Source organism: Eurypyga helias, unplaced genomic scaffold (assembly GCF_000690775.1).
Source record: "Eurypyga helias isolate BGI_N326 unplaced genomic scaffold, ASM69077v1 scaffold47343, whole genome shotgun sequence".
Lineage (NCBI taxonomy): Eukaryota > Metazoa > Chordata > Aves > Eurypygiformes > Eurypygidae > Eurypyga > Eurypyga helias.
The window spans coordinates 1-12,827 of NW_010243943.1; the positions used below are offsets into that span (position 1 = coordinate 1).

The window sequence follows — 12,827 nt, forward strand, 5'->3', positions numbered from 1 at the left end:
GGACCTTGCACTTGGCCTTGGTGAAAATATATTTCTGACTCTGTAAAGAGTAATGGAAGTAATGAAATACCTGGAAGTCTCTAGCTTCTGTAGCTGCTGCAAATTCAATTTATTGTAGCCAAGCATGTTTGAGTTTGAATAGCTGCTGCTCTTACCACTGTTCTGTGGCAGTGTATTATGTGTTGAGATTCAAAGTGAAGTCAAACTGCGTCTTCCTTTTTTTTTCAGTGTGACAAAGAGAAGAATATGCTTCACGTTACGGATACGGGTATTGGCATGACAAAAGAAGAGTTAGTTAAAAACCTGGGTACCATTGCCAAGTCTGGTACAAGTGAATTCTTAAACAAGATGACTGAAATGCAGGATGATAGCCAGTCAACATCTGAGTTGATCGGCCAGTTTGGTGTTGGCTTTTATTCTGCTTTCTTAGTGGCAGACAGAGTTATTGTCACATCGAAACACAACAATGACACTCAACATATTTGGGAGTCAGATTCAAATGAATTCTCTGTGATTGATGACCCAAGAGGAAACACTTTAGGACGTGGCACAACCATAACGTGAGTATTAAGTTTCTTGGGGTTTGAAAGAAAGTTGTGTGGGTACGCTTTGCTCATTGGACATGTGGATGACTTCAGCATTATGACATATATTGTTTGATTCTTGTAATGCAGCTTTTTTAACATAACATAAAGATGCAAAGTATTAACTGCATCCAGAATAAATGTGGAGTGAGACGGTATTTTGCATCACATTCCATTAGATGAACTAAGAAAACCAAGAGCATCTTGACAGCTGTTGGCAAATAACTTGAGACAGTTCAGGTGCCTGCAGTCTCGTTCAGTTCCCCAACACAACTGTGGCCCTTGGAAACCTACATGGGGGCTGTAGAGCTACTTGGAAACTTGCTGCTGTTTCTAGACCTGTGAGACTGGGCTGATGCAAGTCTCAAACTAGAGGAAGTTTGACAGTCCTATTTTCATGGCTTTTGTGAGCGGATAAATTTGATTTGTTTGAGGACTTTTCTGAAGAAGGCATTTAGTATGAAAAGGTTTCTCTGTTTTACCTCCAAGTAAATTCACTGAAGTATCAATATGATCTGAGGTTTTCATTTAGGCTTCTGGATACTGTGTTCTGCCCCAATTGCTGAAAACAATTAGCCCTTTCTTTTCATTGGAGCTGTTTAGTAGGAAATATGTCTTTTTTGAGATATTTATAGCTGAACTAATAAAAGCCAAATTGCATAAATTTGAATCACGATGGCTGCAACAGTAGGAAAAGGCATCTGCTCCTGTAAAACTACTTTAAAATACTTGTGGAGCACTTGATTAAAGGTTGTTTTTTATTTTCTCTAGCCTTGTTTTGAAGGAGGAAGCATCCGATTATCTTGAGCTGGATACAGTTAAAAATCTAGTAAAGAAATACTCACAGTTCATCAACTTCCCCATCTACGTGTGGAGCAGCAAGGTGAGTATATCTAGCCGAGCAGTGCGCTGTGTGAGCCTTGGTTGTGAAAGATCTCCGGCCAGATCTCAAGAAGGATGAGGGCATGCTATAGAGCTTTAGCTGTCTAATCCTAGAACTCTCCCATTTCTGACTCTTCTGGCTAGTATTTTACAAGTTACTTGGCTCTCCAAAAGTTAGTGTGTTGCTAAAATCGTGGACTTGGAAGGAACATGGCTTTATTCTGACTTGCTCTTCTGATGTTATCTTGGTGTAGCATGAACTGAGAATTGCCCAAGTCTGAGCTTTATGTGTAAAGCTATGGGAAAAACATGAACTTTGAGCAGAGCGACCTTCAGCTGTAGCTACTTATAGGGAAATGGTTGTGATAGGGAAGTAACACAACTAGTGCTCTGAGAGATGAAGCTCTTTAAGAGAACTCCAGAAGATACCTGGTAGGAAGCCAAGCAGCCCAAATCCCCACTTGGAATTGTCTCTTTAGACAGAGACTGTTGAGGAACCCATTGAAGAGGAGGAAGCAAAGGAGAAAGAAGAAACAGATGATGATGAAGCTGCAGTTGAAGAAGAGGAGGAAGAAAAGAAACCAAAAACAAAGAAGGTAAGCTTTGTCAGACATGGAGTTTTGTGACATAAGTCTGATAATTCAGCGATATCCCTAAGTGCTTTTCCAGGCACAAAGTTCAGCAGTGTGTGTTTGCTTTCAAACAGCAAACTTGTTTAAGTGCCGTTAGACACCTTGTCATGGAAGAAGGTTGTAAACAAAACAGACTTGTTGAAATCAGGCCAATGGCCGAGCAGTAGCCTTGTGAGGCAGCGGTCCCATTGCTAATTATAAATACTTGAGTGAACTGTTTGAAATGGTGGTGGACACTGGTAACCTGACACTGGCTAGTTTAAACTGAGTATGCTCTGCTGGAAAGCTTGTTTCAGAATGGCAGTAGAACAGAAATAGTGCTACTCTGTGAACATGTTACATGTACATAGGGCACACTGTGGTATAGGTTTAGGTTTTGTTCCAATGTGTTACACTAATGTGTATACTTACAACAACTTCAGTGTTCTCATTTATGTCTTGTAGGTTAGAGCAAATTTTTAACATGATATTTTATGACTTAGCCTCAGTGGGATTTCTTTAACTGACTTAACTTGAAGTAAAGAAGGAGTCTTTATTATCCTTTGGTGTTTACATACCTAGGTTGAAAAGACTGTTTGGGATTGGGAGCTCATGAATGACATTAAACCAATCTGGCAGAGACCATCCAAAGAAGTTGAAGAAGATGAATACAAAGCTTTTTACAAAACCTTTTCCAAGGTAAGTTCTGAGCCTCAAGATTGTTCCAAAGTAGCAAGCTTGCTATAGTAGCTCTTGCTGCATAAATAAAACGAGTGCTTATAAGATGAGCTATTTCTGAAGAATAAATTGCTGTCAGTAGATAGACTGAATTAGAGAACCTAGAAGGTGTAGCATCTCACTTGTGAGCTATTGTTTTTTTTCAGAGAAGGTACAGCCAAGTCCCAAGGGATGGGTGGCCTAGATTTGGGAAGTAATGTTTCAGCTCATACGGAGCTTACTGATGCATTTAAATGTTGACAGGCAAACTGTGACTGGTGGTGCTTGTGTTGTACATGGTGGAAAAGAGATAATGGCTCTCTAGAAATAATGTCTTTGTGTGCAAAATGCAGAGTAATATGTTACTTTGGAGTCACTTAATGTGCTGTGGGGAAATAAAAAAACCACAACCAAAAACCCTAGTAGGTCTGAATTGGGAACTTTTGTCCTCATAATAAATGCTAGCAAACCATGGTTAGATAGATTTTAATTGTAAAATAATTGTATGTACTTGGTCAACTCACATTATTACTGGAAATGTGTTTAACTGAAACTTTCCCCATGTCAATTAAAAATTCTCTTTTCACAGGAGCATGATGACCCAATGGCTTACATCCACTTCACTGCTGAAGGGGAAGTAACTTTCAAATCCATCTTGTTTGTTCCTAATTCTGCTCCACGTGGCCTGTTCGATGAATATGGATCCAAAAAAAGTGATTTCATTAAGGTAGGACAAGGAGGTGTGTGGGTATGGATTCCTGTCTAAAAAAAATCCCAAAAAAACTCTATAACCTGACTGCTGTTTTCTCTTGCAATTCAGCTCTATGTTCGAAGAGTGTTCATCACTGATGACTTCCATGACATGATGCCCAAATACCTTAACTTTGTTAAGGGTGTTGTAAGTATTGCAAGCCTTTTTTTTAATTGTCAAATACTGTTAGCTATACTGAAAAAGCTTCTTCCTCAATTTAGGTGGATTCTGATGATCTTCCTTTGAACGTGTCTCGTGAAACACTTCAGCAGCACAAATTGTTGAAGGTAAGCTAATTGATCTTAAATCCCTTCATTGTAAGCATGTGAGTGTAGCAAGATTTAGGAGAATAATGGCTTGATTAATTTTACCTTCTAGGAAGAGGGTAATCATAGGAAATGCAAGCATTGCTGTTTTCAGACTACCTCTGTTCACTTTAAATCAGGGACACCAGGTGTCTCCCATCCTTTGTAGTGGGGTTGAATTGAGGGTTCTTCCAAGTGCTTACTGTTACACCTTGGTATTGATGCTTTTTTTTAGGTGATAAGAAAGAAACTTGTTCGCAAAACTCTTGATATGATCAAGAAAATTGCAGAAGAAAAGTACAATGACACATTCTGGAAAGAGTTTGGTACTAATGTAAAGCTTGGAGTTATTGAGGATCACTCCAATCGTACACGACTGGCTAAACTTCTTCGCTTCCAGTCTTCTAATCATGAAACCAACCTCACGAGCCTTGACCAGTATGTGGAAAGAATGAAAGAGAAGCAAGACAAAATTTATTTCATGGCAGGTGCCAGCAGAAAGGAGGTATGTGAGCATGGAAGAAAGAGGGAAGGGGAAAAACATATTGTGTCTCCCAGTTGAAGTAATAGCATAAACATTGTAAACTGTATTTGCTGCAAGTGTGGAGACTCTGTGCTTGTGATTACTGCAGTACAGTCTTCCTTGTACCATAGCTTGTCAAATGGCTGTATGGGTTTTGATAGCTGGTGGTACAGATGCAGCTAAAGTGGCACCTGACCTGTTTTGTCATCTTAGGCTGAGTCCTCACCGTTTGTTGAACGCCTCCTGAAGAAGGGCTATGAAGTGATCTACCTGACTGAGCCTGTAGATGAATACTGTATTCAGGCTCTGCCAGAGTTTGATGGGAAGAGGTTTCAGAATGTAGCAAAAGAAGGAGTTAAGTTTGAAGAAAGTGAAAAGTCTAAGGAGAGTCGGGAAGCCTTGGAAAAGGAATTTGAACCACTCTTGAACTGGATGAAAGACAAAGCTTTAAAAGACAAGGTAAAGTGTTACACTGTATGTCATGCTTATGTTGTAAGTTCTGTTGTACTTGCTACAACACAACCTTGCAGATTCCTTGAGTGTAGACTTCATAGTAGCTTCTGTCTTTCGTTGGGTAAACAAATGCATTTACTTTTATTTCAGGAAGATAATGAGTTACAATGTCATCTTGAAACCTTAAGAAAAAACTGAAGTTACAAGAAATTTGAGAGTTGATTGCTTTATTCCCTCTGTAAGCTGTTAGCTCTGAACTAATGCAAAGGCTTGCTTTTTTTTAATTCCCTGCAGATTGAAAAAGCTGTGCTGTCTCAACGTTTAACCCAGTCTCCCTGTGCTCTTGTGGCAAGCCAGTATGGATGGTCTGGTAACATGGAAAGAATCATGAAGGCTCAAGCTTACCAAACTGGGAAGGATATCTCTACAAAGTAAGCTTTCAGTTATGTCGTGGCAGACCTGAAATGTAGTTGTTCTCCTTCGCCTGGGGTGGGCATACCAAGGTTCTCTCTGGTTCAAATGGTCCCTTGTATTTTTAGGTCACTTATAACCAAGTGGCAGTCTCCATCAGTGTCTTAAATTAGTTATTTCAAAGCCCAGTATGTGAAACTGCCTGGTGAGCAAGACTGATCAGTGGCATTTACGGTCACTTGGTGACAAAAGGGTGCAAACTCTTAGTAACTCGAATGCTTTTCAGAGTTAAGCTAGTAGTAAGGTGGGGGTGGGGGAGAAATTCACTTGTTACAGTGGCTGTAAGCAGGATTCATGGGTTAAAAGACATAGCTGGGTTCTGTACTTTAAAACTTAGTGATGTCACTTCTTTTCAGTTACTATGCCAGCCAGAAGAAGACATTTGAAATCAATCCCAGGCATCCACTGATCAAGGACATGCTGCGGCGAGTCAAGGTGAGCAAGTAACAGTAGTGAAATACTGGCTGCTTGGCTGCATATGACTTAGTTAACAGTCCTGCTTGGTTTTTTTTACATTCTTCCGCATTTAGGAAAATGAAGATGACAAAACTGTTTCAGATCTTGCAGTGGTGTTGTTTGAAACGGCAACTTTGAGATCAGGATACATGTTACCAGACACTAAGGAATATGGAGACAGAATAGAAAGGATGCTTCGTTTAAGCTTAAACATCGACCTGGATGCAAAGGTTGGTTTGCCTTCAGCTTGGGGCTGATAAGTGAATTCCTGCTAACACACCTTAAAAAGCAGGTACTTGCATAAAATGCTGCCTGCTGTTAGGTGGGCTGCCAGAAGTCCGGTTCAAGTACCTGGGTGGGAAACTGATGACCCTGTACTTAATGCTCATGTCCTCCCTTTTCATTCTTTAGTTTCTTGGAAGTCTGCTCTTCCATTGTGCTTCTCAAGTATTGCATTATCCTTAAGTGGTGGTTCCGTGGGAGTAAATTAAGGGCCAAAGGCACGTGTAACCCATCTTGTTAACAGATGAGTTCGTAAGTGGGTATAAATACTAGGGGTTCTCACAGTGGTGTGCAGGAGCTTAAGATGCATGTCTTGCTGGAGGAGGAATGAAAGCCTGTCAGTGCTAAGCAGAACTTGCTTTCTTCAGGTATCTTGGGGCAAATGTTGGGAATGGATAATGAATACTTGCACAGCTTGTATCTAGCTAGTCCACAACTCGTAAACATCCCAGGCAAATATAGCAAATTGTAACCTTCCTACAGGTGGAGGAAGAACCTGAAGAGCCTGAAGATGCAGCTGAGGAGGCAGAGCAAGATGAAGAGGAGGTGGATGCTGATGCTGAAGACAGTGAAACACAGAAGGTAAGGGCTCAAGTTTGACTGCTTTTAACAATACTGATGTACAGTTTTGTCTGAGGTGCTTCCTGGTAACAAACTTGTTCACTCTGCCTTTTGTGGCACTAGTTTTTAGTGGGGGGGGGAAACTGCAGCACAAATGTAATTTAATTCCTTGCCAGGCTACTTAATAAATAAAACACCTATATATGTTAAAAATTGGAGTTAAATTAAGCTCAGGAGATTGTAACAGTGCCCTGTGGCAAGAAAACAGCAGAAAACCCTCTGCTGTTGACCTAGTGTTACCTGTTGTACATCAAGGATTGGCAAGGGTTGGAGCTTCAGATGCTCAGAGTCTTGAAGCAACACTGCCTCCAAAACAGTTCAGCTGCTGTGTGAACCCACCTCCCCTTAGCTGATGTCTGCAGTTTTAATGGTGCCTTGATGGATATGCTGGACTCGCCCAATACCACAGTTTTTTGATAATGTTAATTCTGAGATTCCCAACTGGATGTGCTCTCTCAGGTGGCTTTTGGAAGAGTCCTGTAAGGTTACATCTTGTGACAGATGCACAGATACGTGGCACTGAGATGTACCTGCCTACTGTTAAATGTCAGATTACCAAAGAGTAAATGAGGTGCAACACTTAGTGTACTACAGCTACTGAATTTTGATGCCGTTACTGTCATGTTTACGCGGCAGGATGTAACCTGCGATGATGGTTAACATATAAAGGGGCAACGTTGTTCTGTTTGTTGGATTAGCACATAACTAAGGTCTCTGACTACTGACTGCAAGGTTATGTGCTTGCTAGCTCTGCAGTCCGATAGGATAGGGCTAGTGCCAGCACTAACACTGGCTGAAAGGTGGCTTAGAAAGTACTAAAGACGGAATGGTACACTAGATCTACGGCTAATGCTCGAGCAGACTGAAAAACACTTGGCTTCAAACAGCAAAGGCTTAACATGCCAGTGTTTGAACAGGGGTTTGACTTCGCTTCCTCATTAAGAGGCTGTGTTACTTATGTTAGTGCTTCAGGAGGCATCAGCAACACTTGGGTTCCATTCTTCTGGGGCAGATCTTGTAACCTTTTCCACTCCAAAAAGCATGATTCGGATTCTCTCTTGGTCTCCACAGGAATCCACAGATGTGAAAGATGAACTGTGAGCTGCACGCAACTACGGTCCTGCGTTGGGGGGTTAGGAGGGAATGTGAATTAGATTGCTTTGGGGTTTTTTTCCACTGTAAAATGTTACGGGATGGTATGGGGTTTAAAGGTAAAGAAGGATATTTTTTTTTTTAAGTTCACTTTTCTAAAAACATTCCTCATGAATGTAAATTTGTATTATTTAACTGACTTGGTGTAAAATCTTGTCATGTACAAAATAAAATGTTCCCGAACACCGATAACTCTAAATTTTACATAGTAAGTTCATATTGTGGGCTAGCACAAAGAAAGAAAGGGATTATCTTGAGTGTTCAGGCCCTTTGTACAAGGGGCAGCTTGCAGTCCTTGTGCCTTTCCATGCTAGCACAGCCGCACTTAACTGCATAGCGTATCCCTGTGGCTGGGTTTGGTGCTAACAGACCTGCTGTGCTGCTTAGCCAAAACGTACCTGGTAGCTGAGAGCTGTACTGAACTTGCTGGTTGAAATAAGTAGTCAGGAATGTGGGTTTCTGCTGCCATCTTCAAGATGAAATAGGGCATTTAAAAATAGCACTGGGACCAAAGCCCTGCCAGCCTGCACTGGGCTGGGCAGTGGTAGCTTTTATGGCAGAGATGAGTGAAACAAACTTCCCATTTTTTGCGAAGAAATTCTTCCCAGAGAGGGTGGTGAGGCACTGGAACAGGTTGCCCCGGGAAGCTGTGGATGCCCCATCCCTGGAAGTGTTCAAGGCCAGGCTGGATGAGGCTTTGAGCAACCTGGTCTAGTGGAAGGTGTCCCTGCCCATGGCAGGGGGGTTGGAAATAGATGGTCTGTTAAGTCCCTTCCAACCCAAACCGATTCTTTGCTAGAGGTGTGACCAACACAAGCACAAGCTTACTGCCTGTGAGCCTGCACTGTCCTCCATGCTGCTTGGTAACCCTGCCTTCTACCTTGCAGCTTTCCTAGCAGCTCCAGCACTCCTGCTTTCTCACCCATTTTTAAAGGTGAAAGCTCATCTGTTACAGTTGCTCCTTAATGCTGCTGTTCTGGAACTTGTCCTACATCTCTGTAGCACAGCAAAGCACTGTAGATACTTGCTCTAGCTCAGGCTCCAGCTGCTGGCACCAAGCAGTAGGGTGGGCAGGCTGAGCTGGAGGCAGCACTTGGTCTCACGTTTGTTGTATTAGCATTACGTGGCGCTTGGACAAACTGCTGCTTTCTCGCTAGTGCTTCTACCTCCAAACACCTTCAGTTAGTCTAAGCACTTTTTACCTATGGGGTGGGGGTTTACCTTCCTCTGTGGAAGGAGTATGTAGGAGTAGCACTGCTTATACACTAACTCCACTAAGAGCCACTCTTCTGTTCATTAACAGAACTTCTACAATGTTTGACTTCTGCAATCTGAAAAGAAATAAACTTCCCAGTTAGGTGAGGGCATTGAAGGCTGACCTGGAGAACTTGCTTCCCATTTACTTTTACTAGTTGGCTTCTCCAGTGCCCAAATACTGTTTCCACACAATAAATACCAATGCCGTGTATCAGTGTGGTTAGTGAGTTAGGGTTTAGAGATGTAGGCTTTATTAACATAAAGATTTTGAGACTTCAAGGAATGGGAGTGTAGTTTTGTGGGTTTGGGGTTATTTTAGGCTTTGCTCATGGTAGTAGTAAGAGCACCCTAAGACCCTTTGTTGTTGCAGCATGCTGAGTGGTCTTACACTAGTGTGTGCAGTTGAGCAGCTAGAAATACCAGCTCTGATAGCAGCTCTTTGTTCTCTAGAGTAGGGCATGTGCACCATTCCCTGCTACAGCACGGTCCTCTTCCTACAGCAGCACAGCTTCAGCTTGTGCGCTGTAGCAGTCAGCTGCTCCTAAGGTCTTAATGCTTCCTACAACATCACTCAGCAGCGATACACCTGTGAGTACATCAGAAGTACATACCCCTCCCTAGTTCACTAGCCCGAGTAGCAAACAGCTCAGCCTACCACATGGTTAAGCACTTCTGCAGCTAACAAACCCAAGGGTTGGAAGCATAGGGTTGCTGCAGTATTCTTCATCTGTTACATACTCACACTTACGGAACCTTTGCTCTGCTACACAGCTGAAGTTCCTCAGTGCCTTCACCCATTTTAGGATGGCACATCTGATTCAACTGCAGAAATAATGAGCACACTTGAGAGTCACAGTTCGTGCTTTTTCATCTTGCTCAGCTGAGGGTATGTGCAACACAGCTGTGCTCCAGTTGCTGTCCCTACCCTGGAGTGACAGCTGTTGGCTGTCAATAAGCACAAAATGCAGTTGTAAGCTGCCTCTTTTTTTGTCTGGGGGTGTCACCTCAGCTGTTAAAACCTGGTGTTTTGTCAGCTCTGCTGCTCCTATATGGAGCTGGGGTAACCAACAGCTGGGGTAAAACCCATGCTCCCAGTTGCTCAGTTTCCATTAGCAGCAGGATACATTTAGAAATCTGAGCCAAACTAGCAGTAACTTCCCTTTGCAGCTGATGGATCTGAAAAGCATGTATCTTCCTATCAGAGTAATGACAGCAGTGATACAAAGTGTGAATGAGGATTGGTGAATCCTGCCTCTTTAAAGGGCTAACAGAAAAACTGCTCCTGGCCCTAGTCAGAGCAGGAACAAAATCCCACTGACCCGCCCCATCTTGTCTCTTCAATAAACTTGAGCTTAAACTGGGGTGGAGGGTTCTCAGTCTCAGTTTCATTTAGGTAAGGTGAAGGAAAACATAGTTTTACCAGAACTGGACCAAGTAAGATGTTCTCATTGATTTCATTTGGGTTTAACATCCGAGGTTTACTGGAGGCCTTTTTATACTGCTGTCTACAAGAACGGAGTCTGAGACCCAGCAACGAGAGGGACAGGCTGCAGCGCAAACATCCACACAGGCACTAAGCAGGAGAGGTTCCCATCCCGCATCAGCCAACAGTTGCAAAATAGCAGACACACACGTGTGTGCAGAGGAACCTGTCATCCCAGGAAAACCAATTCCAATTTAAGTAAACATATAAAATCACAGCTGAAACAGAAGTAAAAGCAGCACTTCCCAGTGATCATTTCTGGATCCCTCTGACCTTACCAGAGCTCTAAGTGTTCTGCCAGTAGGAACTGTGGAGCTGTTGTTTCCTTAATGAGTCACCTGCCAGGTGGTGGTTTTCGTTCCCAAGTTAAAGCTGACTGAGAACTGTGGGTGAAGCCTGTGCCCGCTCTGGGTGCCTTTCTCAAGGGAAAGCAGTCCCCACGCTGACAGTACCACAGACGGAACACCGATGTACCTGCTGTCAGCTGGCCTGAGGAGTCTCTCACTTGGACTTGGTGCCATCACTTACTGCACCAGGTTCTGCATTACATCCAGTAAAAGCGTTAGAAAAGGTGAAAACACCAAGGGGTAAGTAGGGTTCTACTACAGGTGAACAGGTAAGCTCATTAAAGCCAACCAGTGGCCACAAAAGCTTGACTTTTCAATATGCTAAACTTATGCACTTGTTAATCACCTTCAAGGTTTCAAATCCCACCAGACCCACCAATCTGAGTTCACATCTTCAGTTCTGAAGGGTACCTACACTGCAGTCAAGATCCAGAAATAAGAGTTTTGGGGCGTAAGCAATTGGTATTCATTGTACATTTGACTTTAATGCTGCCTTTAACTCTGCTTAAGGAAACAAACAAGGGTATTAAGGGAGAACAGCGTGTCACGTGTGGATTTCTGCAGTTCAACAAGTATTTTATTAGTTCCAGTTTTCACAGCGTAAGTAAATTCTGGTCACTGCTGTGAAGTCTGAACTTCGCTTGATCTCTCTTTCAGACCCAACAGTTCTGTTTTCAGTTCTCCAGGCTTAGGAGGTATTTCAGGTATACTCTGTTAAAAACAGAGAAAGACATCAAAGTTGTGGCAGAAAAAAAAACCCTCACAAAGCAGTTAAGTTAGTGTGCTCCATAAGAGACAGCATTACAGGTAATTTGTGATTATACTCTTCAAAATTAAGAGGGTGGTGTAATTCTTACACGTAAAACTTCTTAAACATCAACCTATTAACTTTCTGTAATTGACATTTATTTCAAAATAGCAAAATACGATTTCGCAAAAAGGAATAACAGACAGTTTGTTTAAAGGAACAAAGCTTCTTTTTGCCATTTAAGAAAGTCGGGTTGAGATGTCTAGTACTGCTTTAAGGCACCAGCTGAAGATTCCACGCATTCTTTCACTTGGTGACAGAGAGAAAGTTTCAGTGCTTCTACCTTTCTGTTTTAGAAATTAGGTACTGAAAGCAGAGACGAAATTTTAAAAAGGAAAAGATACCAGATGACGTGACATTTTAAGAACCTCCTCAAAATCAGAGCTAAAGAGGTGTCGATCATGAAAGCATTCTGAATATATATGCCGATTTGCCTGTAATGAAGTCTACAGTAGAGACTATTAAAATACATGTTCTTATGCATCTATCCATGACTTACGCCCCATTGCTTACATGTCGACATCGTAACTCAAGCACAACGATTTTTTAACTTATTTCCAATTTCAATACAGCACAGTGTTTTTAAAAAACAAAAAGTAAACAAAAGCAGGGGGATAAGGCTAACAGGTCGGAAGGCCTCCAAGAGACCAACCATTAATATCCCTGGCAGATGGGCTCGTTTGGAGCTTAGTTCTCCATCACTGTAATTTTGATGGTCTTGACTCTCAGACTGTCATTGTTTCGCACATAAGCTTGTGGTCATCTTCCCTTACACTGCTGGGTGGAAAGAAAGTCTATTTAAATCGAACACTGCCCCTTCTCACCACTGTCCCATGCTCTTTCCAAAAACCAACCTCCCCCAGCAGAAACTCTTTTGTGAAGAACTTGGGGCAGGGTTTTTATTTTCGGTTCCACACCAGCCATTGGAAGACAGCTCCCAAGAGAAGACCTGGTGGCTCCTTCTTCAGGGGGCAGCCGTTTTTTGCAGTCAGAGCAGAGAACTTCCCGCACAGAACCGCGCCAGGGGACCCTCCATCCCGCAGACACGCCACCGGCCTCCGCCACCCTCCCAGCACTTACAAGGTCAGGCCTGTAGTACCTGTGCACGACCTCGGCGCCCGCGA

General features: G+C 42.6%; 2 protein-coding genes across 2 annotated transcripts; one reads left to right on the top strand and one right to left on the bottom strand.

Annotated features, from left to right (window-relative positions):
• Window positions 1-228: 228 nt before the first annotated feature.
• On the top strand, window positions 229-7,995 carry HSP90B1 (heat shock protein 90kDa beta (Grp94), member 1; the record flags this gene model as incomplete). The annotated part of the gene is made up of 14 exons (XM_010149583.1): window positions 229-560; window positions 1,356-1,467; window positions 1,946-2,062; window positions 2,660-2,776; window positions 3,384-3,521; window positions 3,615-3,692; window positions 3,767-3,832; window positions 4,086-4,355; window positions 4,587-4,832; window positions 5,121-5,257; window positions 5,654-5,732; window positions 5,828-5,983; window positions 6,519-6,617; window positions 7,728-7,995. Coding segments are annotated over 14 exons (1,977 nt in total), but the record flags the coding sequence as incomplete, so codon positions are not given.
• Window positions 7,996-11,510: 3,515 nt separating this feature from the next.
• Window positions 11,511-12,822, bottom strand: LOC104508086 (chromosome unknown open reading frame, human C12orf73; the record flags this gene model as incomplete). Its single annotated transcript, XM_010149584.1, has 2 exons — window positions 11,511-11,606; window positions 12,784-12,822. Coding segments are annotated over 2 exons (135 nt in total), but the record flags the coding sequence as incomplete, so codon positions are not given.
• Between the last annotated feature and the right edge of the window lie 5 nt (window positions 12,823-12,827).